This window comes from Harpia harpyja, chromosome 15, assembly GCF_026419915.1.
Source record: "Harpia harpyja isolate bHarHar1 chromosome 15, bHarHar1 primary haplotype, whole genome shotgun sequence".
NCBI lineage: Eukaryota > Metazoa > Chordata > Aves > Accipitriformes > Accipitridae > Harpia > Harpia harpyja.
In genome coordinates, this window is record NC_068954.1 from 278,235 (window position 1) to 303,968 (window position 25,734).

General features: G+C 43.9%; 1 protein-coding gene across 2 annotated transcripts in view; it reads right to left on the bottom strand.

Moving 5' to 3' along the window:
* Positions 1-25,734, bottom strand: part of NRBP1 (nuclear receptor binding protein 1) — a 42,360-nt gene that overhangs the window by 5,639 nt on the left and 10,987 nt on the right. Inside the window, exons 3-10 of one of the 2 annotated variants that reach the window (XM_052809158.1) lie at positions 19,799-19,921; positions 19,303-19,404; positions 19,120-19,209; positions 18,569-18,609; positions 17,136-17,230; positions 13,034-13,057; positions 1,394-1,477; positions 1,059-1,117 (exon numbers count right to left, since the gene is read on the bottom strand). In XM_052809158.1, coding sequence (XP_052665118.1) covers positions 1,059-1,117; positions 1,394-1,477; positions 13,034-13,057; positions 17,136-17,230; positions 18,569-18,609; positions 19,120-19,209; positions 19,303-19,404; positions 19,799-19,921 — 618 coding nt within the window. The remainder of the gene's footprint in view (positions 1-1,058; positions 1,118-1,393; positions 1,478-13,033; positions 13,058-17,135; positions 17,231-18,568; positions 18,610-19,119; positions 19,210-19,302; positions 19,405-19,798; positions 19,922-25,734) is intronic. The other variant, XM_052809157.1, reaches the window with a different exon arrangement.

Sequence of the window (25,734 nt, forward strand, 5' to 3'; positions counted from 1 at the left end):
CAAGGAGACCGCTGCCAAGTGTGAGATCATAACAGCCAAGTTGTTTGGTGCTATTTAAGGTCACAGTTCATGGAGGCAGAGGGAGAATGACTGCCTCATTATGACAGTTTGTTTCTAGCACCCTAACAGATTGCCAGGGAGACCAGAAAACTATGCCAGCATCACCTTAGACAGTAAGTATCTCCATTTTGAATCTCATGCTCCATTGGCCTGTACTTCTGCTTGATAATCCCCATTCTCTAATGAAGCAGTAACTGGATCACTGCCAGAATCTGACAGTGTCCCTCCTGGCTGTATGAATAGCACTGTATTACAGGCAGAAAAGCAAGCACACAACACCATCCAGAAATGGCTCCAGCCAACACATACACAAATTCCCAGCTAGGAAACGCTGGCAAAAGATTCCAGAGAATGTCTTAAGAGTCAGCTCTTGTGTGTTTCCACAGTTCTCTTCCTGCTTCACTTATGGGGTGTGTAGCATAGGTTGAGAATTCTTTGCGTTGGCTCTTTCTGAGCATTCTTCCCAGAAAATACTCCTACCAACAACTCCCATTTCCTAGACTTGGGCCTACTGATTGCAAGGACAGAGGAACCACTAAGCTGCTAAGATCAGGTACGTCAGACTTTTGCCCAACTGCAACGAGCACCTGTATCACATGGGGACAGACTGGCCCAGAAAAGTTAAGGACCACCTCTGTCCTCTCCTCCAGATACCACAGGGAGAACAGGTACTCCCCAGAAGGGGAGTTTTGTTCTCCATGTACATTAAGTACAGTTTGTAGCAGTGACTTCCCACCAGCCAGTGGGTTAGACTTCAGAACTGGCCAAGACCCACAGAGTAATAAATTAAACATTAGGAATTTCAGAAAGGACTGCATATTACTGAGCTATTTGCTTCTCAGTAAGGCATTTAGGGGAACCTCCATAGGGATCCCTCCAAGGTAAAGTGTGTTTGGCTCAGAGAACAAAATGCACTCGTTACCAAGTTAACCCACCCATAACCACAGCATCTCCACATTCATTCTCTCTGTCCCATAGCCAAATTGTTCCACACTCACCTCCAGTGCACACATCCCAAAGGAGTAAATGTCCACAGCAGTGGTGACGTTGGCAACTTCTGTAACACAGAAATAACGCTCTGTTAATCAGTCCATCCCTGCATTTAGCAGTATCAGCAGGACCACCTCTGTATCAGGCTGTGATAATCTTGCAGCCTTCTCTCCCTGCTCTGCTATCAAAAGACAGAGGAGTTTAAGTATTTAAGCAGGCAAATAACTCAAAACTGTTAATGTGACATCTGTCATGAGCTTGTAGCTGAAAACAAGACACAGAACAGCTTGGAAGCATTAGCAAGGCCAACAAAACCAGGCTTGCAGCTGTAGCCACACCATACCTCCATATTCTGGGGCAAAGAAGTGCAGGTTCTTCTGCTCCTCACGACAGGTCTTCACATGGTTGTTAATTGTGTCCGGTGCCACTAGAAGAAAGTCATGAATGCTTAGGATACAGGAAACTGTAGCCCATCCCCAGCTAGATCCTATGGAACACATGCAACTCCAGGGCCCTCTGGTGCCCAAAGGGGCAGCACAGTGGAGTTAAGTTGGCCCTTCATCAGTCCCCTCATCTCAGGTCACCTGTCCTGATGTATTTCTCTATTGTTTCCTTGGCTGCAGATCAACTAAGGCAGCTTAGCATTACTCTCCAAGAGCAAACCTGGAGACCACAGCTTCTGCTGAATAGGAAGACAAGCTGGGAAGGACTCCCTGTTGAAGTGCGAGTCCTGAAAGCACCTAACTTACATCAGATCTATAGCATTTGTCACAAGCCACTCAGCTATGACAGAAGCCCTAGGAACAGCCAGAGATGCCAAGATCACTGCAATTAGTCACCACCTCAGGGCTCTAGGAGAGGGACAGACCTACAAGGCAACTCTTCCACATATCAGCAGGGCACTGGTGCCAAAGTACCTCAAAAGTCAAGTAAATCTGCTGAATGAGGAGAGATGACCACACTGACAGCAAAGGCCTCCCAGCAGCCAGCACCGCCACAGCAAAAATCACAAACCACTCAGAGCTACGGGGAGGGAATAACTCCCAGCCACAAGAACAACGAGCAGAACCCAAGTATGGACCCCCCATAAAAGATAAGCCTTTGGGACAGCCACCTCTGAAAAGACTGCAAACAACTCTCCAAAGCTAAGCAGCTGGCTCCTCCAGGGAGAAACACTGAAGTAGGCAGGGAGCACAGAGTCACCATCCCATCTGAAGCTGTACTTCCACCTTTGAACACGACTGGTCCCACAGTCTCAGGCCCCTCTCCCACTTCATCAACCTCCTGGACAATCGCAATTGGTCCTGGTCTGTGCTGCTACAATGTGGACTTACATGGGATGTGCCAAACCGCATGTATTTTTCCAGGTGTTCCTGGATTAGGGCAGGACACACCAAAGAGGATTCCCAGTTGAATGAGACTGAACTAGTTCCCAGCCTCAGAGGAAAGATGTTCTTTTGGGCTCTAGTCAGACAAGAAGGATCTTCCTTGGTAACTCAGCTCAACCTTGCTGTGTGGCACATACCAAATCATATTATCTTATCTGAGCATTGGAAATGGAGCTTGCTCCATTGGCCAGCAACTATCCCAACCAACCGCTCATCAGTAGTTTACTGCTTTTTGTTCTTGTGCTAGCTCTTATCTTGGGAGTCCAGTAAGATTACTTCATTCCTGGTGCTTACCTGTTTACAGACACCACCAGGTCCTCTCAGCTTCACAGCACTAAGCAAAGTAAGCTAAATTCTTTGTCTTCCTCTTAAGACCTGCTCTGCATTTTCCCAGTGACACCGACTGCTTTAGATGAGCTCTGGCCAGGGCCATGCACAATCACACCAATTCTCTCTACAGGGGACTCTGCCCCAACGATCGTAACAGTGTACACTAGGCAAGTGGGTCAGATTCCTCCCTTGAACAGGTCCTCCTCAGTTCCCTAATGATGAGCTCTGGACTTTTTTACAGCTTTGTATTTTGCACTGCTGAGCAAATTCCAACTGGAGTTGTCCAGTCCTCTAATGTCTTCCTGTGCTTCTGGAAGATAGACCTACCTCAACATCACACATTCCCCACATTTCTATTAACAGCCTCAACATTAACGAGATCAGTGCCTGAGGGACTCCAAACCCCTCCCAGCGGGGCAGCCTTTTTTCTGCTTCTACCCTGTCACCATGCCTCCAGCCAGTGCCTGACTCGGCATACAGGGTGTATCACCCAAGGTTTGTCCAGCACAACAGGTTCTCATACTGGGCTTTCTAAAGAGGTTCCTAGACATCCACAGTGGAGAAGTCCTTCTAACTTGCTTTTGTCTATGGGCAGTATCTGCCTTAAGTAGCCTGCTGGGTATGTCTGGTCTATAGGTGACTACTAAGAGAGGAAGGGCTATGTCAGGTCTTCTCCAGCAGCTGGATTTCCTCATCATTACTGCCCTTTCCTGTTTCCTTTCTGTAGATGTTTTAGCCAGGTTTAACAGTACTGCCCCCTCCCCCCTCCAAGTAATTTATTCTTTTCTACTCAAAAGAACAATTCACCACTGTAAAAACAATTAATACTGTCAAATAAGGTTTTGCCTTCTTAAAAAACAAAAACACCCCACACACACACACACAGCCACTCATTACTTTCAGAACTTCTGCTGGAGACTTGCAGGAACTAAAAATAATTTTGCCTAAATCTACAGTATACCATTAGTGGGCATGAGGGGTGGCGATAAGGACAGCTACAGCCCTGTGACAGGCCAGAGGCTGATCACATCCAGAAATGCAATATTGCTGCAGATGCACAGCCACCTGAATACTGTGAAGTTTGTGACCAAGAACAAATTTTTCCTCCAAGTGTCCAATACCATTAAGATTTTGGAATTCCCCTGAGGCCTAGGCTGTAATGCAATCATAGGGTCTCACTGATCCCCAATGTGTTTGGTCCCTGTCTACAAGAACTATTACTTTGTCCCAGTTTATGCAGAACAGGGTATTTAAGACTTCAGAAACCCTTCTGCTCCAAAGTATGAATTTTTTATTATTTTTTTTTTTCCAAATGGAATACTGGAAGTCTTTGTGCAGTACGCAGTATACATGAACTATTAAACAGGTGTTTTTATGAACCCTGCTAAACCTAACATCTATTGCATGCATGAGAGCCTCTGACTACCAGGAACTAACTAGACAATCTGGGGATATAAAATAAGACTTTTTATAAGTCTTCTATTCATTCTGCCTTTCCTATCACAGCACAATGGATTGTAGGAGTAAACAGGAACCCAAAACCCATCTTCAGCTATGCAGTTCTGTACAGTCAGAGGTCTGGCAACCACCACCAAGATCCTGCGTGTAGCTGAGCTGCTGCCAGGGCAACACCACTGTCCAGCCAGAGCCAGACTGCTGGAGAAGGGCAGAGGCACCAAGGCCTGCCCTGAGAGAAAGGCACTGTGTCAACAGTGACAGCATTGCAGAAATTCAGCACATGCCATCAAGTGTTGCACCAACATCCTCAGGCAAGAACTCTGGCATGGTACTACCCGGGACAACACTATCCTGCCAAACGTGGAGCAGAATCAGTGAAGTATAAAGTCATCTTCCAAAAGATGTTTTGATTAGCTTCGTTTTCCAATGTGTCTTTAAATACTGTTACTACTGCGTGTTGGATGGTAAGGGTCAGTTCGCTATCCAGCCATTCTGTCCTTTGCTCCTGGGCCCTGTTTAAGAACAGGGAAGAGGCAGTAATCAATCACAAAAAGGTTTTATCAACAGAAACTTTAGCCAGTGATGTAACATAGGCACTCCCATACCAGAAAGGCAAGTACAATGGAACCCTAGCCCAACCTCTATCTATAATGGCTGTCTGCCCCTCATTAAGGACTTGATAATAAGCTTCTCTGCATCCAGGTCCTATGGACATTTTGCAGTGGCACCAGAATTTCTGGAAAGAGCTGGGCTTGCACTGTCTGTGGGAACCTCCAACTCAGACACACTTTGTGAATTTGAATTTGCAGTTGTAGGCAGTTTTGAATTTGCTGTTGTAGGTCATCCAGGGACCCATCCCCTCTGATATTCTCTGGTCCTTGTGCCTCCAAACTTGCAGAATCCCACTGGAACTCCTCAACGTGTTTTTCTATCACTGTTGCAGAGACTGACTCTGCAGCTGGGTTTGATTAGCCACACTTGGCAAGCCTTTTTCCTGTTCTAGCAGTTTATATCACAGCCCACATGCAACTTGGCTGGAAGTCACATGCATAACCTTGCTCTGTTATTGCAAAGCTGAAGCAATGCAACAGTAGAGCAATGGCATAAGACTACCAGATTCTTCACTGTATGCCTTAGAGCTAAGCAGAGACAGCCTTGCCAGACACACATCTGTTCCATTCACCACTGTGACAGCAACGACCTTCTATTGAAGTCAACTCTGAAAAACTCACTGCAAGCATGTTAAACAAGGCAGGCAAAAGTGCTGTTACACCTCGTGACAGTATTTTAGAAGCTGGGACAATAAACTTTGGTTTTGGTCTGGTCTAGTCACTATTGTAGGTCCATCACCTTGGTGTGCAAGCCACTTAGCACAGGTAGAGGCTCGAAAGGAGCTTCGCCTGAGCATACATTTAAAAACAAACTCTTAACTGTACAAGGTAAGAATACACACTTTAAGGTACCTCTGACACAAGCTCTTCTGACTGATTCGCACGTGATGGCTACCTACCATCCACTACTATAGCTAGTGATGACTCTTAATTCTGTGAATGATCAGATGCATGAAGGCTAACGACAGTTATGTTAAGCAAGACAAACAATGAAGGTCCAAAAGAAAGCCAGATCATCAAAATTAACAACAAACACGCCTTTCTTAGCCACAGAGAAGACGACAGCAAGGGGCAGACTACAAGACATAGCACCACATGACTTATCAGTCTGTTAGGGAATTAGCAAAGCAAAGATGAATTTTAGAAAAGGATTCAGCCAAATATGGTGTCCATGCAGGGCAGACGATAGGAAAAGACGTGAAGTACAGCAGAAGGTAGGACAAGCAACTTGCCTTTGGCAAGCTGAACTCAGTCTGACAGTAAAAGCATAAAGTGAAATAATCAGCATTACTACAGGAACATGCAGAGCTTGCTAGACTTCTCAAACCCTCAAGGACGTGCTAGAGCAAAGAGCTCACCAGGGTAAACAGACAGCTCATCAGAGTGCCTGTCAGTCAGTAGGACTATCAGCCAAGAACACCCTTGGTGGTATTACTTCCCAACTGTCACCCGTGGCAGGTTTTAGCAGAGATGCCCAATCACACAGCGACTTGCCCTTTTAAACACTACATGCTGCAGAAGACATTTTCCTCTTGCGCTGTGTCCAATTCACACCCATCTTTGTTACGATTCAAACTTCCACCTTGCAAGTAGGAAAGACAGTCTGCCCAACAGTCCTTCCTTTCCTCCTGAAGTAGTCATTGAACCACTCAGTCTCTTGCAAATGCCTAAGCATTCTCTGAAGCAAGAGTGTATTACTTCACTCTTCTAGAAAAGTGCTCAAGTACACTGTACTCCAGATTTCAACAGGCTTAGAAAGCAGAGGAAAACAAGGTAACAGCAAGAAGGATCAACAACTAACCTTCAAGATTAGTCCCAGGCTTGCTATGCAATCCAGCAACAGGGGACCTTACCTATGCTGCACTGTACCAGCACCACAGGGACCCAAAAATAATCAACTGAATGCAAGATCGCCTGTTTGCAACTATAAAGGGATGGCTACAGGGCCAGAATAGGTATGAGGCCACATTATTATCCCCTGTACTCACATGCTCAAGACACTTTCACTGCTGCAGAAGGGTATAAGACTGCACAAACCAAGACATTTCACAGTTCACTTTATCTGCACACAAAGATGACAAATGCCTATTAGGGAGGGCAAAGCCTAGAAAATAAGCAGCTAGGAAGCTATTGGAAACAAAAGGAAGCATACAGCCATTAAACAGAGTCAAACAGGAAGAGCAGTGGCAAATTTAAGTTTATCACAGAATACTACAAGCATTCTACAGCCCTGCAGATCTGTATCGGGGATTGTAAACAGTGTTTGCAAAGTTATTTGCAACACCGAGTCACCAGAAGCAAGAGAATTTTATTACTTTTAACAGTTGAATATCTAATGAGATGAAGGGGCAAAGAGGTTCGGTATATGAAAAGTTCACTACATATAGTTCCCACTGCCAGACAGCAGGGCCCCAGCTGCTTACATCTATGTTCATTCTCACCATATCCATTGACATTGCTTCTGAGTAGTATAACTAATCTCTGCTTAAAACATTGCCCATGTTTTACTTCAGAGAAAATACTGCTGAAGCAGAACCAGTGGTACTCACAACAGAGAACTGATATCATACAAAAATTCATGTACTTTGAGAGAGGTATCTGTCTCCACAGAAACTAATACAGAATCATAAAATCATGAGATGGCTCAGGTTGGAAGGGACCTCTGGAGGTCACCTTGTCCAACCCCCCTGTTCAAGCAGGGACACCCAGAGCCAGTTGCCCAGGACCATGTCCAGACAGCGTCTGAATAGCTCCAAGGACGGAGACTCCATCACCTCCCTGGGCAACCTGTGCCTGTGTCACCCTCACACTGAAAAAAGTGCTTCCTGATGTTCGGAGGGAATCTCCCAGAGTCCAGTTTGTGCCTGTTGCCTCTGGTCCCATCACTGGGCACCACTGAGAAGAACCTGGCTGCATCATCTTGGCACCCTCCCTGCAGGTATTTATAGACATGGAATAAATCCCCCCTGAGCTTGCTCTGCTCCAGAGAGCAGTCCCAGCCCCCTCAGCCTTTCCCCATAGCAGATATGCTCCCGTCCTTCAGCATCATGGTAGCCCCTCACCAGACTCACTCCAGTATGTCCATCTCTCTCGTACTGGGGAGCCCAGTACCGAACCCAGCACTCCAGGGTGGCCTCACCAGCACCAAGCAGAGGGGAAGGATCCTCTCCCTTCACCTGCTGGCAATATTCTGCCTAACGCAGCCCAGGCTATCATTAGCCTTCTTTGTGGCAAGGGCACGTTGTTGGCTCATGTAAATACGAAGGCATACAAATGAACGATAGAAGGAAAACGATCATGCTGTATCAGATTTCTTGTGAAGCAGTGGATGATATTTTTATGTTTAAGTAAAAAAGCATTCAGAGTTTTCAGAGTTTTAAACTGACATGTTTGACCACATCCATTACATGGAAGCAGAAAGTGGGAGTAGGCAGAGCAGGAAATGCAAGACCATAGACACAAGAACAGATAAAAAGGACCTCTAATATAAGTTCTTGTCAATCCTGGCTGCATGCAGGCTCTTAGGCAGGGACTTAGGAGCTTATTAGCACTTTATCTGAAGAATTCATGATACGAACAGCTTCATTCCGAACAAAGTATGTAGGGAGATTTGAAATCTGCACACAAAACCAAGTTCTAAGTTCTAGACCAGAGGAATGAAGGTCCTACAGATTGGGCAAACCCCTGATGTGGGTTGCATCATCTGACTGCAATACAATATTTATATTAAAAAAAATGAAGGGGCAGCAGGACTGCTGTTCTTGCTCAGTTCTTTCACAACTGAAATGGCAGGGCACTAATAACTGCAGTAGCCTCACATCACAGCACAAGAGTTACATGCAATCAGAAAAACAAGAAAAGACATTCACTGAAATGCTATGGACCAAGCCACTCCGGGGGAATCTTTTACTCCCAGAAGAAAGACATACACTGAAAAACAAAGTCCTCAGAAACATGACTATGAAAATTATTTTATGTTTTGAGCAGCTCTGCTTAACAGAAGCTTGGATTGAACCAGTATAAATGCATACTCAACTAAAATGCAATTAGGGTCCACAAGTTTGAGTACTTCAAGTTTAACTTCCCTGAGTTTCAGACTTCGCATCTCTGATTACCATTGTTTCACAACATGCTGAAGTGAAGCTGCACAAATGACCTTGGAAGACTTAACAAACAGAAAAGCTCACCCTCTGAAAGCAGAAGCTAGAGTGAAAACACTACTTGGCTCACATGCCTCAAGGCCTAAATCACAAAACTGTCTAGGTTGGAAGGGACGTCTTGAGAACATAGTTCAACCCCACTGCTCAAGCAAGGCCAGCTAGAACAGGTTGCCCAGGACTGTGTGCAGTTCAGTTTTGAGTATCTCCAGGGAGAAAGACTCCACAACCTCTCTGGGCAACCTGTTCCAGTGTTTAACTATACTCACAGTAAAAAAAAAGGGTATTCTTGTGTTAGATGAACTTCATGTATTTCAATTTGTGCCCATCGTCTCTTGTCCTGTCAGTGGGCACTATAGAGGCTGGCTCCCTCCTCTTCATTTGCTCCCATCAGGTATTTATACATATTGAAGTGATCCCCCTGAGCCTTCTCCTCTCCAGGCCAAACAGATTCAGCTCTCTCAGCCTCTCCTCACATGGACAGATGCTCCAGTCCCTTAATTGTCTTCATGGCCCTGTGCAGGACTCGCTCCAGTAAGTCCATATTTTTCTTGTACTGTGGAGCTCAGATCTAGACACAGCACTCCAGACATTGTATCACCAGCGCTAAGGAGAGAGGAAGGATCACTTCCCTCAGTCTGCCAGCAATGCTCTTCCTAACACAGCCTAAGATCCTGTTGGCCACCTTTGCTGTCAGGGTGCATTGCTGGCTCATGGTCAGCTTGCCGTCCTCCAGGACCCCAAGGTCCTGATCTGCAGAGCTCATTTCCAGAAGGTTAGCCCTGAGCATGTACTGGTATACAGGGATGTAAATACTTGCTAAGTTTGTATTCAAGTGATCTTTCAAGAACTGGCATGAATGAGCCTTCTAAAATGCTAATGTTCCACATGCCTTCAATCAAAGGACCCCAAAAAGGAGTAGACATGCGCAACTGCCATACTAATACTCAAATGGGCAAATGAAGACCTGGATGACTACAAGATGTCCTCTGACACATCGTGGAAACCCACATAAAGGCAGAGAAAAAACACAATCCAGCAAAGCTGAAGCAGCAGGCGCCTTCAATGCAACACAAAAAGAATAAATTTGACCACAGAAAAGGCAAGTTCTCATAACCTGGAGCACTAAACCGGGAAATTTAAACCTTTTTAGAAGATCCTATTTAATTGAAAATGACAACCAGTCTAAAAGATAGTTGTTTTCTGGTGTTTTCATGAATGAGATGACTCACAGCAGCACAAAGAAGGTATACTGAGCAAGGAAAGCAAGCACATGAAGCAAAAGCCAGCTTTTAAACCTTCTGCAAAATGAAAATGAGAGTTTATCACCACCACAGCACAGTAGGAGGTAAATCTGTTAAGTATGTATTCCACTTGGTGACTTGGCAACAAGGCCAAAGACACCAATTCTTACCCCTAAATCTGACTTTAAAAAAAAAAAACCCAAAAAACAAACCATCAACACCCTTCCCCCAGGTGCACACACTAAATCATAACCCCCCCCCACACACACATTCAATCAGGTGTTAGCTGCAATTTCAAAAACTAACCACAGCAATTAGAAGCCTACTGACTGTCACTTACCTATGACTGCTCCTCCTGCCTTGAGATGTGTGCTTATATACAAAATCAAGGCAGGTCTCTGGTAACCATTTTTGCCACTCTAGTAATCGTAACAGCAGCTAGATCATGAGATGCCTGTCAATTTATTACAGTTAGAAATTAACCTCATGCTATTCCACCCAGTTTGTTCAACAGAGTTTTTCAAGAACAATCTTCACTTTATGACAGGCTTTTACACTGGGAGTCTCAAAGACAACATAGACCAAGGTGAGACAAAGCCTTAAAAAAAAAACCAAAACCTGCATACCACTTTGAACTTTCTGAAGCATTCTGGGTAAAAAAAGTTCCACTCAAAACTATTCATCTGCCAGACCTCATTCCCAGCAGGATCTGTAGTCAGAGATAAACCTTTTTCTCTGCTTGTGAAAGTCTGCCTTAGTTTTGCCAAGTTTCTAAGCAACTGAAAACGTTTGGCTTGGTAGAGGACGTGCTTGACTCTACACATAAAACTGTATGGCTAGAAGCAAAACTACATAAATTCATGTTAAATCTTCCTAAATTAACACGAACATGGGTGAAAGTTTTCCATTTTTATGATAGATTTTTCTATTTCTGCTGATTTCAACTACCCATTATTTTTTCTCTAAACCACACTCACCTTAGTTAAAAAAAAAAAAGTGCCAGATCCAAAATATCCTAATAACCCCTATCTTATTTCTACATCACATACTAAGTGTCTCAGCTGTCTGTTAAGGATATGAAAAACAGCATGACAAGTCTTTAAACATCAGGTAACAAAATCCAAGAGAGTGAAGTAATGACTAAAATAAGATTAGTCATGAAAGCATGTCACTCAACCTTATTAGCTCAATGCTCAAGAGAAACAGGAGCCTTATACCCTACATTTAGTGTTTTCAAACCCAAATCACTGTTCAAGATCTAAGAATTAAACAATTTCTAGCTCTCTTATGAACAGTACATAGTGATACGACAGTACTGTTAAAGTAAGTCCTCAAGAAACCAGCCAAGAAAGCTCAGTATTTCAAGGCTATCTGAGATACCACAGCATCTTCTTAAGCCTGGAGACCACTGGCTGAGGCCCTTCTTGTCTTGCTAGAACGAGGGTCTTTTGTTTCGCTCGCAGTGGTGACTTGGTTTCTGAGAAATGGCTTGCTAGTCTTAAGCCCTGTTGCCATCAGCGTGATTGAACCCACACTGAAGCCCAGGCTTGGTCATGATCCCACTCTGTGGGCTTGTTCCTGGACCAGTCTGTCTGCTGCTGGTGTCACACCTTGCTTCTTCCACCCCACAAAGGCAGCCTGCCACACGTCTGCCACAGCCCAACTTGCCCAGCTTGCAGCACTCTGGTAAACAAGCCACCACCAAGGAAATCTGCCCTCCTAATGCCGCAAGCCCTGACTACATCAACTTCCCCCTCAGCTATGTTAAGATCCCAGATTTAGCTTTTTGAGAGAGCCTCTACTTTGCTGGCGATGCAGAGCAGCACACCACATCCTCCTCCTGCAAACACTAGAAGGCACAGAACCCATTTGGACAGGCCCTTCCCTTTCCACCACTTCCAGCTGACAGTTGGTAGGTTCCCAACTCAGTCAAAACAAACTCTAACCATCGAGAACAACCCTGATGGCAAAAAACAAAATAAATAATTATTTTAAATGTAAATGCAGCATTCTATTTAATAGGGTTACAAATTGCAGCACTCAAATCCTTCTCTAGCCCCCACCAGTCCAACTCCCTCCTCATATGCACAGGTCTCCCCAAAAACAGAGCTTTGTTTGGGGAAACAGAAATAGTAAACCTTACTTCACAATCAGGGACTCATTTGGGCAGGATGTCTCTCTGGCCATCAGGAGCCATATACATTCACTGAAACATTCATCTTAAAACCAAAACATCTAAGGACTTAAAACTACAAGCAAGCAATTGGATAGCCAAGCACAAAGCAAAGGCTAGTCCAGGTTTGGTGCCCAGCCAAGTCTAGTAGAGCAGTAGCAGGAAAGAGCCTAATGTATATGGAAAGTTTAGCCGGGAAGAGCTCAGAACAATGCATCCACTTGGCTTGACATGCAGGAGCCAGCATGCACTAGGGCCCATGGACTAGCACACTCTAAGGACAAGGAGAGGAAGAGAACTAACAACCAGGAGACTTCACAAAGGGCAGTGCTCCCTCTCTGTAAGGCTTTGGCTGAGAGCACAAGGAACAGTTTACATCCCAGCACAGAACACAAGGTCTCAAAGTAGGATGCACCTAAGCCAAACAGTTTTACATAGCAGCCTTATAGCAAGGGAACACTGTATAAATAAATTAGAGTGTGTATGTTTGTGTGTGTTACAAATATAGATATACACACACACATATATATAAATATATATATACACACACACACACAAATAAAATAATGTACATTACATATATAGTGGTAATCACATCACAGGAGCGGAGAAGTTTGCTCACCATTAGCAAATATCCTATGAAAGACTGTTGGTAACAGAGCAGCCCGTAAGCGGGAAGTAAAACAAGATAGAAGTCAATGAGTTGATGAAACAGCAAGCACTTAACATCGATAGAGACAGCTAAGTTAGAATCATGGCAAAACATGGACAAGACTAAGAATCTGGCCCTGCCTCCAGCCACCTTTTAAAAATAAATTTATGTAAGGAACATTAGTGTTTCTAATTGACAACCACACTAGGCAAGGGAGACAAGACACCTCTGAACAAGTAGAAGATTACAGCCAACTCTGAGGCTAAGCAGCTGGAAATTCTGTTCTTTCTGTGAGTGCCCTACAGTCCCTTAGCATCCCCTTCAGCAGACAACTACCTTTCTCCACATCCCAACAGCTTCTCCTGGGCATGGATCTTGGCAGCAGAACCCACACTTACATACCTGGCCACATAATTTAATAGCAGAGTTAATACCAAGTAAGACTCGGTCTCCTGGCACCTTGGCCTGGAAGTGAAAAGAGGCTCTGGACAGACTGCAGTCAAATATATAAGGAATCCTAGAGGTCAGGTATGTTGAAGAAAGGAAAGCACATGCACCAGCTGAGTGCCTGGAGGCACTATTTGGAAATATACTAGCACAACACTAAGCCTCCCCCTATGCTCTACTGGAATTATCACTCAGCACATCCTAATACATTGCCATGTCTCAGAGGCATGAGAAGACATACAAGACACTCCAGTTTGAGGCCTCAGTTCTGTTGGGGCACTCCAAGAGCTGCCCAAAAGGATTTTTAATTCAAACCCATTGCTTCTTTCCACCTGTGACTGGTTCTTATACTCCCACTGCGAATTACAAGAAACATCTCCCAACATTGCTTAACACAAGCAAGCAGCAGCATCGAACACCCTGTCTAAACACACTGTTCTCCTTCACAGAGTACCTTTGACCTGTCACAGTAAAGCATCTCGCAACACACTCCCTTCGCAGGTCCGCTTGTTAGACAATACAGATAAGCACCGATGCAACGTGGTGTTGCATGTGGATCCTGTGGAAGAGTACACAGAAAACAACTTGGACCTCTCACAAGAAATGTTTCCATCTGACCACAACTCCAGAAAGCAGCTGGAACATTCCAGTCTCTGGGAACACCAGTGGCAAGGTTAAGAACTGTAGGTGTCTTTCCCATCCTCATCACAAGTTCTCCAAAGTTCCCCACTCATTTGACACTCTTCCTCATTAAATCTATTAACCCTGCACTTTATGGCACTGGGGGAAAAAAAAAAGTTAGTAATTTAATGGATTATGGATAGCTTGTGCATTTAAGCGGTATGAGAAATCCCCCCTCTTTCCCACTCCCTTTTTTCTTCCACAGATGACCCCCAGCATATGAAGATTTCATCCCTCTTCCCAAAACTCAATGCAATAGTAACAGCAACACCTTACTACTAAACCAATCTCTCTTCTTCCTGCAGTGCACAGGTGGCTCTAGAAAAAAAAAAAAAGACTGATCCAGAATTACATGCAGAACAAGAAAAACAGTGGTCAGTCCTGCTAGTGCATGTGCTTCTGCAATCTGAAGTAGCAGCAAGGAGTGATAGGCAAAAGGGCTGCTCCCACACCTAAACAGGTGTTATAGGAACAAGTACCAGCCATTTCCAGTGCGACACAAGTCACAGGCACTACTCTTTTAGTACTTCCTCACCTAGCAGACAGAAGAATGTTTTGCAGAACACACTAGCAGCTTCCTCTCCCCAGATTTTTGACCCCACATTCAGCAAGTATTCTCTTTTGCTTAAAGTAGAGGGAAGAGGAGCTTTCAGGAGCATAGCCCAGAATGGTGCTGGGGATAGAGACAGTATCAAAGAGCAGATCACAATGCACTGAATCATTATCCCCCTTAAATCCATGAGAATTACTGCCCTGCTTCTTTTAGGTAAACACAGGAAAGTTTTCTGATACCAGACAGCTGTAAGAAATAATTACATGAAGCAAACATGGGCCTACCATTGTCAGTGATCCCAAAGCAACTATCGCTCTAGGGCTCAAACATGAGAATAGCCTGTCTGGCTACTGCACAGTCAGCAGTACTAGAGAATCTCAAGATCAAATACAGCCAGCAGTTCTGATGACGTGGTTTTGACTTTCCTAGCTGGGTGGGCACTACAGGAATAAGAATACATTCTGCAACATTGGCAACTTTAATTCCAGCCTGCACTGGAGCTATAGCCTTCACATCTGGAGGATTCCTCTTCTGACCACTAGTCCACTTGCACTCACTTCCTTTTTTACTTAAGAAAGGACTAGAATTGCCCAGATAAATCACTTCACTCCTGAACACAAGGCGAGCAAGACAGCCTGCAACTGTGGAGTAGAAGTTTGCTTAGGAACAACTGCAATTAAGCAGTGCTCTTGCACAGTCACACTCTCAGCATGTGTCGTCTTCTTGCTGAGGATACAGTTGTTACAGCACACAGAGACCTGCTACTCTTTGGAAAAGCACATCAGTCTAATTGCATCTGACCCTCCCACCATGTCCAACAGAAGCAAAGCTCTATGGAATAGGAGGGAGCAGGCAAAGGTGTAACTCTGCTAAGGCAACTGTTTGTGACTCACACTCAAGGAAGCCACCTTTCTTTTAGAAAGCCTCTGAATGGCACCACTGGGAGTCTGAATACTCTTGAGAATGTCACGCTTGCTGATCTGCAGAACCTCCCTCCAGTAAAAAGCCATGGCTCTAGATACCAACTTCAAGTGGTTTGTTTTTACAAACAAAGTGCTGGCTACCAATCAGAAAGAGTGCAGCTGTATAATACTTTTAAACTAAACTAGAAAGAGAAGGATCTCTTATGTACTTGAATCTACAACAGACTTCCCATAAGCAGCCTGAATTGAATGCCAGGGAGCCAGTTGTGTTTGCCAGCATACAGGTATCAGATGTACATAACCCTTGGAAATCTCTCCCACCTGGACAAAGTCAGGGAAAGATAATAAAGCAAACCCCATGATGTCATCAGCCTGTATGAAGAGCAAGTCACCAAGTTTACAGGCAGATAAAGAACTGAGTGTTCCTTCTGCCATGACCTAGTCTCCCTGGGTACAAGCATGTATCAGAGGTTTGTTATACAGAACAGAGACCCCAATTCTGGAACAGAGAGACAACACAAGAGTTCTTTGATGGAAAGAAAAGCCACAGAGGTTTGCAGTTTATGAAGAGAGGCTATTTTTAGATGACAGGCAAAGCAGAGCATTCTTTCCTGTATACTGTCAACATCAAACCAAGAATTCACACAGACAAAAGCCTACAGGACAACAAGTGCACACTCCTCAGGTTTGAGAATACTTGCAGAAGTTGGACAACAGATAGAAAAGCTGTCACTTGAAAGGTTATGTCAAGGCACAACATAATGCATCCTGACTGCAGACAGATTTTTTAGAGACATAGGAACACCAAAGGTGAAAAAACCAGAGTATGCAAGGATGCACTGTACTGCCAGAAAAATCACTTCTTACTTATGAAATAAAACATTTCAGCACAGGGTGACTGCCTGAACAGGGCATGTCTTTGCCAAACAGGCCCAAGGCAAACTAGCATCCTGAAGCCCAGGCCAAAGCAAGTGATGCTGGATGAGGATGCCAAGACAAGCAGCTTCCTGCAGCCAGAGTCTGTAAGCTTGATTATACATGTTGGCTGCTACAAGAAGCACTCGTGGCCTCAGTGGACACAGCCCTCCAGACAGCTCTCAAAGCTTCACAACACTGGGAGGAGAACTCTGTGTGTTAACATGAAAAAGATCACAGAGCAGATGAATCCAAGGATAATGTGCATATAAAACTTGAAAGCTTCAGCACCATTTCTTGGGTCAGTCCCTTGAGATCAAAAACTGAGGAACGGGGCTAACAAGGGAAACAGTATCCAGCATCAGTCCTCCCTGTGCCTGAAGGTGGTCCAACCAAAAGTGATTTCTACCAATCTCTGGCACAACTGATGTGGAGGTGGAGGAACATGCGTACATACATGCCTATCATGCCAAATAACCTTGAAAGAATTAGAGGCCTTTTTCTGTTTGAGCAGTTTGTCCCATAGGCAAGGGTCACCTCCAACAAGCCTTACCTGACCCAATTTTGATCAGTCCGTTGTGCTGAATGAAGATGGTGTCACAGGTTAGGTTACCATGGATGATTGGGGGATCACAGGAGTGGAGGTAGCTAGGGATTCAGAACAGAGTACTGGTCAGGAGACTACCAAGGCTGCAGCCAGGAATCCCTCCCTTCATCCCTTCCCTGTCTCAAGCAACATCAGAAGAGAATAGGGGGGCAAAGGGCATATGCCAGGGATTTACAATGGCAGGGAGGTAGAATTAAGTGACTGTACATTAGCCTCTAGGTTACGAGAGAATCATGAAAACTAAGCAATTGTCTCTAACAAACAATCTCCAGAACATGGGGGGGGGGGGGAGAAAAGCTTTCTCTGATCAGTTCTGAAGAAACCCAGGGCACCAGGGGTAAAGAAACTATTTCATCCATCCCAATACTGCTAGGTGGGTGCTAAAAGGGTTCCAGTTTTATACAAAAAATATCAGAGTCTTACTCTGGCCCTACTCGCAGGGCATCAAAAAAGCACTCAGTGCTGTACAAACATGATTGGTCATGTCTACCAGCAGGCACAAATAAAGCTTTTCAGTGCCGGGGTCCCAGGTATATTTGAGGCTACCTGTTTTTGCGCCTCACTCTGCTTGGTTTTATGTTAGCAGCCAGCACAAATAAGGACTGTCAGCTCCCAAAATCTTATTAGAATCCCAACTATTCATCAACAGCTATATTTAGCCAAATAGCAATAGAATTTTCTCTATGGAGTGGGAGTCGTGCTCTGACATCTGGGTTATTTTTTTTTTCCAAGGCTGTTACTAGCTATACACCAACTCTGGCTCAGGTAGAGAAGAGTATTTAAAACCAAAACAAAAAAACCCCACATTCTATTCAATTGGCTTGCACTATGATGGCTGCAGAAAATCTGCATCATGAAGAAGAGTATAGATCCACATACACTTCTAACAATATCACACCACAATAATTATGAATCCACTACATCCTACAGGGCTGCAGCCTGGCAAGACTAAGAAAAATTTCCTCACTCATCTCACATGGAATTTGATTTCTCTGAGACTTCTTTGCAACATCCTCTTGGCCACGGTTAGATCCAGGTTACAAAGCTGGATACTCTGGAGAGCTCCCTGATGCTCAACTCCCACACTCACTATTGTATCAGTCACAACTGTTAGGATCCAAAACCTACATCGCACCTGTTTATTTTAGAGGCTTCAATATTGTCTAACTGAAGACTCTGGGACTGTTTATATAAAGTGCAGTTGACGCTCTGCAGACTATGACTGGGATAAGAGTCAGGCTGGGTAGTGCTCTCGAGGCTCCATTCCATGAAGTTTGCTAACGTTTGGCAGCACGTATGTTTACAGCTTTTAATATTCTAGCACAAAAGATGCTACACTTAAACAGATGGCTAGACCACAAGATCAGTAACTCACATACCTGAGAGCAGAGAGGATCTGGGTACACCATCGCTTCCAGGCCTACAGACACAGGAGCAAAAACAATAAAAGTCATTCAAGGAAGAGGAACTAATCCATAGTTCTGTCATTCATAGCCCGTTCATATGAAGGAATATACACTCCGTTCTGTGGCATCTTAGCTTTTACCCAGTACAGGTGTGTAGGAAGTAAGAAGAGGATCAGTACTCTCATGCTCAGTTTAGTTTCTACATATTCGTATGGGTCAAGAAACACACCTCCCCTCCTAACTCCTCTCATGCACAGATGCCTTCCCTCTTTCCTGTATGCACACATGGAAAGGACATGCCTGTCACACCATACGTATGAAGCTGCAGAACTGCTGGAAACAAAGCAAACAGCACAGAACAGCTGTCCAAGAGAACCTGCAACTACACTAGTTTACAGTAATAAAAAGAAATTGCAGCCACATGTTATCACCAGGTTGCCTTCTCACCAGGATCCTCTGCTGAAAGAGCCTTCCAGAGGCTGATGGCACAAGTGAATATAGGCATACATGAAAAAAAGAGTTACCTTTTCATTCATAGTTTTGTGGTTTTTCTTTGTCTTCTTCAGGAACTGTTTCAAGCTCCCTGAAGACATATATTCAGTGATGAAGATCACCTGTAGGGGCAGTATGAGACATTACCCTCTGCTTCACTAATTACCTACAGAACATGCAGTGAGAAAACCCAACAGACTGTTTGCTTTACTTACCCTGGCCTTATTCTCCTTCACATCAGCCCAGTATTTGTGAAACTTCACAATGTTCAGATGTTCCAGCTGAATCAAGTTGTCAAACACCGCTTTAACTTTCTCCTTAACATCAGAGAGACAAACACATGTAACATCAGAGACCACATCAGCCCATATCTTACTGTCTTCTTGGGTCTTGGACCCCTTAAACAACACTGTACACTTTAAGCTCCTATGCTAAGGACAAACAGCATCTGATTTCATTCCACACTGCACCTTAGCTGAGCATGGTTTGATCACCAAGACTAAATCAACACAAGAGCCCATGGAAATAGCACAATGACAGTTCTCTGTCACGTTTTCTGCACAGGCCAGGCTTAAGCTGAATTTGCTACATTTGAGCAGCACGGCACTCCAAATCCAGCCAATAATCCACATGAAAGGTCACCAGTATGTATAATCCCACCCTAGTGCAAGGTATGTTTCCCACATCTTGTTGGGAAACACATAGACTTACTTCCTGAAGCTTAAAGTTCTTCCGCTCAGAAAACTGAACCTCATTCCAAACAACTTCCACACCTTCCTCTGTATCCATGGCCAGGTAGGCACTATCAATCCCTGGGACATTGCGCTGATTCACCTGTATGGGAAGGATGGAGACAGATGTGAGTTCTAAGCCAGCAAGACCAGATCATTACCATGCATCCTTCATTTGAGTATTATGAACTTTACCCATTAACTTTTAATTCAATGAGCATTCCCAGACAGGATTGTGCACATATATTTCAGGAATGGGACATACCCAAATGTGAGTACATTGTAGGCTGCATAAGCAGCAAGCCCTGGGCATATTCGAGGAAAAACTTCTTTTGCAGAAAGGCTGTTTTGTAGTATAAGCTGCCTTTTGGCAACAATACATTAGATTTTTATGTTTTACGATACCCGTAGTTCATTTAGCCACAAAAAACCCCTCCAAAAATACAAAAGGGATACAAAAAAAGTCTCAAGAACTCTGACACAACTTTCTGGAGGAATTTTCTGAAAGGTGATGAGACACAAAACTCAAGAGAGGAAACTGATCCAAGCAGAGAGAAACCAAGATAAAGCTGCAAGTTGGGAATACACTTAGGAATTGATTACACAATTGAAACTGCTACAATAATTTCTTTAGTTAATAAACGCAAAAGTTAACCCAACACAAGTACATCCACACCTAATATTAAAGACACAGATGAGCACTAAGAAAGCAACAAGGTAAGAGGAGGGTACCTGACAAAGCAAAAGTTTAAAGCCTAGCATGAGAATGGCTAGGGCTGCGGAAGTACTTAATGCTAAAAGACCTGCAGAGATACAAGATGAACAACACTCCCAGCAGCAAAGTTCACCATAATACTGTTTTTCCTCAGATATGTAGCATCATCCAAAGATGTATATGGGTTCCTCCCTCCAACATCTAGAGCGTCTTGCTGTTCTGTAACACCTTTTACATGCTATTTCACAGGCACGCAGAAGTTATGGTCCAGTTATGGTTATAGTCCTACTGCACCAGGCAATGTGCAGTGATAAAACTGGATTCCTGTCTCAAAGTACTTACAGAAGAGAAGACAGAGGGTAGAATTTACCTTGTAATTGTCACCCATCAACCACTACTATTCACATCAACTGGCCACATACCCAGAATCACTTCAATTCCAGCTGATTCAATTCTCCCCTTGAGGTAAAAGTAAATACAGAGATCTGGCTAGCAAATTCAGACTCATCTTCCACTTACATTACCTCAAAGTCCTGGCCATTTCACAGCTTTTCCTACTCATATGCCTCACCTTCTCTTCCCTCACCAGGGACCCCATCAGCATCCCATTTGCTGGAAGGTTTTCACCATACATAAGTGCTTCCTCAAAAATCCCTTCCCCCTTGGCAGCCACTTTTACATGATCAAATTTACTCAATTTCAGCTACAGTGTTATGCTAATGAGAACTGATGCAAATGTTCTGCCACCCACAACACTTAAATGAATTAAACACTATGCTATAGGAAATAACTACCGATAACACAATACCAACTAATAAAACTAAGAGAAAGAAACCAGTTTCCAGTGGGTAGTGCTTTTAACTCTGGTAGACTAGGTACAGGCTCAAAGCATCCAGCTGATCATACTGAAATGCAAAAAACCTAAGGTTTGTATTTATAAAGAAACTCTGTTGTAGGAGGTGGGTACCAAGAACAATTTGTATGTCACGCTAACCATCAGCTGAACTTGAGCTGCTAATACAATGCATAATGACAAGGACTAACACAGCAACAGAACATGTACAAATAAGAATTGTGAGCAAAGAAAGGAGTCCACTGAGGTAATAAATTTACTATTCTACAATATCAACTTTAAAAGTTTGCATTATAAAAATCTGTTCATTGGATACTAAACTGAGAGTTGCTGCTGACTCTCTCGAGGGACAAGAGGCCTCGCAGAGGCCTCTAGATAGCTTGGAGCATTGGGAAATCATCAACAGCAGGAAACTGAGCAAGAACAAATGCCAGATTCTGCACCGGGGACGGAGTAATGCCAGGCACAAGCCTAAACTGGGAGAGGAGTGGCTGGAGAGCAGCCCTGCAGAAAGGGACCTGGCGGTGCTGGTCGGCAGCAGCTCAACAGGAGCCGGCAGTGTGCCCTGGCAGCCCAGAGGGCAAACCGCATCCCGGGGGGCATCAAAGACAGCGTGAGCAGCGGCCAAGAGAGGGGATCCAAGAGAGGGGATTGTCCCGCTGAATTCAGCCCTGGTGCGGCCTCACCTCGAGTACTGTGTGCAGTGCTGGGCCGCACCGTTTGAGAAGGCTGTTCAGGTCCTCGAACGCCTCCAAGAGGAGGGCAGCGATGCTGGTGATGGGGCTGGAAGGCATGTCCTCTGAGGAGCGGCCGAGGACTCTGGGTTGGTCTGGTTTGGAGAGAAGGAGGCTGAGGGGCGACCTCTCTGCAGCTTCCTGAGGAGGGGACGTGGAGAGGGAGGTGCTGAGCTCTTCTCCCTGGGATCCAGGGACAGGACGCCTGGGAATGGTTCAAAGCTGCATCGGGGGAGGTTCAGACTTGACGTGAGGAAGCATTTCTTTACCGAGAGGGTGTTCAAACCCCGGAACAGGCTTCCTGAAGAGGTGGTCAATGCCCCAAGCCTGTCAGGGTTTAAGAGGCATTTGGGCAATGCCCTTAACAACGTGCTTTAACTTTTGGTCAGCCCTGAAGTGGTCAGGCAGTTGGGCCAGATGATCCTTGTGGGTCCCTTCCAGCTGAACTAGTCTATTCTACTCCATCAGTAGCTTGACAACTTAGACTGACAGCCAAACAACATAGGTGGGATTCTTTTTTATGATCTTCCAGGGGAATCCTAACAGGCCCAACTATATTCTGAAATTGCAGACGACACACCAGAGCGACAAATGACTACAAGAACAGTATAACTAGAGTGAAACAGATTGCTCTCTAAACTGAGCAGTAAACTGCTGTGATAAAACCACATGCAATGGGGTGATACAGGTAGGAATAAAGGATATAGGCCATCATTACATAAAGACAGCCTGAGCTACAGAAAATAACTATTTAAAACAATCATAGAAGACAAGCAGCTTAACATGAACAATCCCGTTCCCTTCCCACCACTCACCTGCTGCATAACTGAGGGGTGAAATGTCCAAGATTTGATTTAAGGAGACGTTCAACATATTTATCATAAGAACTTGATTATATAGAGATATATACACACACACACACACACACCCCCCCCCCGGTCAGGCTTGTTATGTTTCATCATTAAAGAAAGCTGAAAGAATGAAGATAATTAAGGACAGAACATTTATTCTTTCAAATTTTAGTATAAAAAATATCTTAGGGATGACAGTAGCATGAGAACACCTAGTACAATTAATAAAGCTGAATGCCGAAAGGCTTTAAACAAGTCCCCAGCCAACAGAAAGGCAGGTATGTGTTAGTATTGCAGGGACAAGATAAAAGCCATAACTACCAACACCCAGTGCCCATGCATCCCTCCATATTCTCTTCCTTCATCATACTTGCTGCCTATTCAAAGGCCTTCTAGCTTTACTGGATTAATTAAGTCCTCAGGTACTGACAACTACTCAAAGTCTGCCCTGATAATACAGCCAGTGGATGTGGATTTATTGTATCTTCTCCCATTTCTGGGCAAGTTAACCAAATGTGAATAATTTCCATGACTCATAGGCAATATTCCAGGGCACCAGATATGACTCAGGACACCAAACCCATCTGACATCACTGATGATAATCCTCAGTTCAAGAGGAGATTCTACAGCTTGGGCAGAAGAGTAAAAGGAGAAAAATGCAGACAACTGAAAAGGCGACAGCCAAATCACTGTTCCACATCCCTCTCCATGCACAGCAAAGTGGAATCCTAAACCCTCATGAAAGCACGTTCTGGCACTTGCCCTGTACCTTCCCAAGGGTTACAGCCAGCCGTTGCCTCTGAGCAGCTATTGGTGATTGATGGATGGTTGCAAGCTTAACAGCTCACAGTTTAAAAGCAATGTGGCAGTTAACACTATTGTAAACAGACATAGCTGTAGGAATATAAATTTCAACTTCTCCATGAACCTGACTGAGCAAGAGGAAATAAATGTGGCACGTTCACAATGCTGCCTTCCATGCCTTGCCCTGAAGGGCAAGGAGTTCAACCAGCAAGGTACGTAGCCTGGTACACCCATGCCCTGAAGAGATGACAGAAATACTATCCTCGCCCTGAAGAGCGCTCAGGACCTGGGCATCAACACAGGATGAAGATGACGCAGGTTCTCTCCTCACTTTGCCCTAACTTCCTGCAAGCTTTGTCAAGTAATTTAAGACTGTTTTAACTTGTTTAATTTTCAGTGGTCTTTTATGACCCAGACCAAAGACAACAAGCTGCCCATGAACTATGCTAATGAAACGACAAAAGAAGAATGGCTCAAATAAAATACCCCACGTTCCTAGAGATAATGTATTACTCTGAAGTGTTTCTTTCCCAGAAAGCCCACATAGACTAGGTAGCTTTTAAACTAAGTGAACTCAGTTAAGCATGAATTTCTGAAGTACGACAGATGAAGCAGTTCCACAACCACAACAGATTTACAGCAGAAATACTAATGTAGCTCTTTGTCCATATAAACAAGAGGTAAGGAAACTCAGGAAGACTTTCAAGTGAATTTAATTAATTAAATGGGAGTGGGGGAAAGAGATTTAAATGCTGTTACTTCAAGGCATAACTTAGCTCTAAGGAAAAAAAGTCTGGAAGATATATTTCCCTTAGGCAGGTTATCCCAATTGTCCAATGCATATTTTTTCCATAGCTCTCAAACTTCTAGGTATCTATCGCTGAAAGAACACAGACTTTTGGAGAGATGTTCTATAGTTCACATGATCTGACAATTAAAAAAAAAAAACCACCACCCAAAAACAAACCAGCCTAAGCCACAAGTGACAGCAATGATTTACAATCAAGAAAAAAACCCCCAAAAGTATAAAAATTGGAAAAAAAAACCCAAAATAATTAGAATATCAGTACAGAACGAAACTGCACATTGAAGAAAAGAAATCAGGAATGGCAGCACATTAGGCCAGACACAAAAAGCCAGGTATCTGGTTAAGAGTAGCATGAATATGTTAAAAAGTTACCCTGGTCACTTGTTTAGGCCAGAGAAAAAAGATCAAAGCTCTGCTCAACCAGCTTGGCAAAAGCTTGAGAACAGAGATAATATACCTACAGAAGACAGTAGCTGGACCACAGAGGAACATTACTTCTCACCAAACTGTGACGAAACAAAAAGTAGCATGTTTACCAACAGAAAGAGGAAACAAAAGCAGCTGTCTCAGATTTGAAGCTAATCTAGAGTGTAACAAAATCAAAGAATGCAAGATCCACTGCAGGCAAAGGGGAAAGACAAAAATCCAAGCAGCAAGCCTACTTCATGTTTTTAATTAAACAGACAGCACTGGCCTTTGCAATTATATTCACAGTAGTAAAATGCTTGAAAGGTGTTAATTCAAAAAGAAAATTAAAATAACTAGTGTAATATAAAAATCTCAAGGAAAGGAAGGTATCAATTATTACCATGGCTATACAAACCAATTCATACAGCAATCAAAAGTATAAGGAAAAGAAAATCTGACTATCACCAATGCAACAGTTGTTTTTTTCCAGACAGCTACATGCTAGAACAAGTAATAAGATAAAATACATTAGCAGTAAGCTTGTCTATGTAACCAAACAAACAAATCTTGACCATTTAAATACAGAGTTAAAAGTCTTCCATGAGTTGGAGCTTGCCCTCACTTGTAATTTCACCGATGCAACAGCTCAGGAGATGCCCTCTTGAGAAACAAGTCAAAATGAGATGTACTTTTTAAGCACATATAGACAGTGTCCCTGCCACCTCCCAGAGATTCCTGCCCC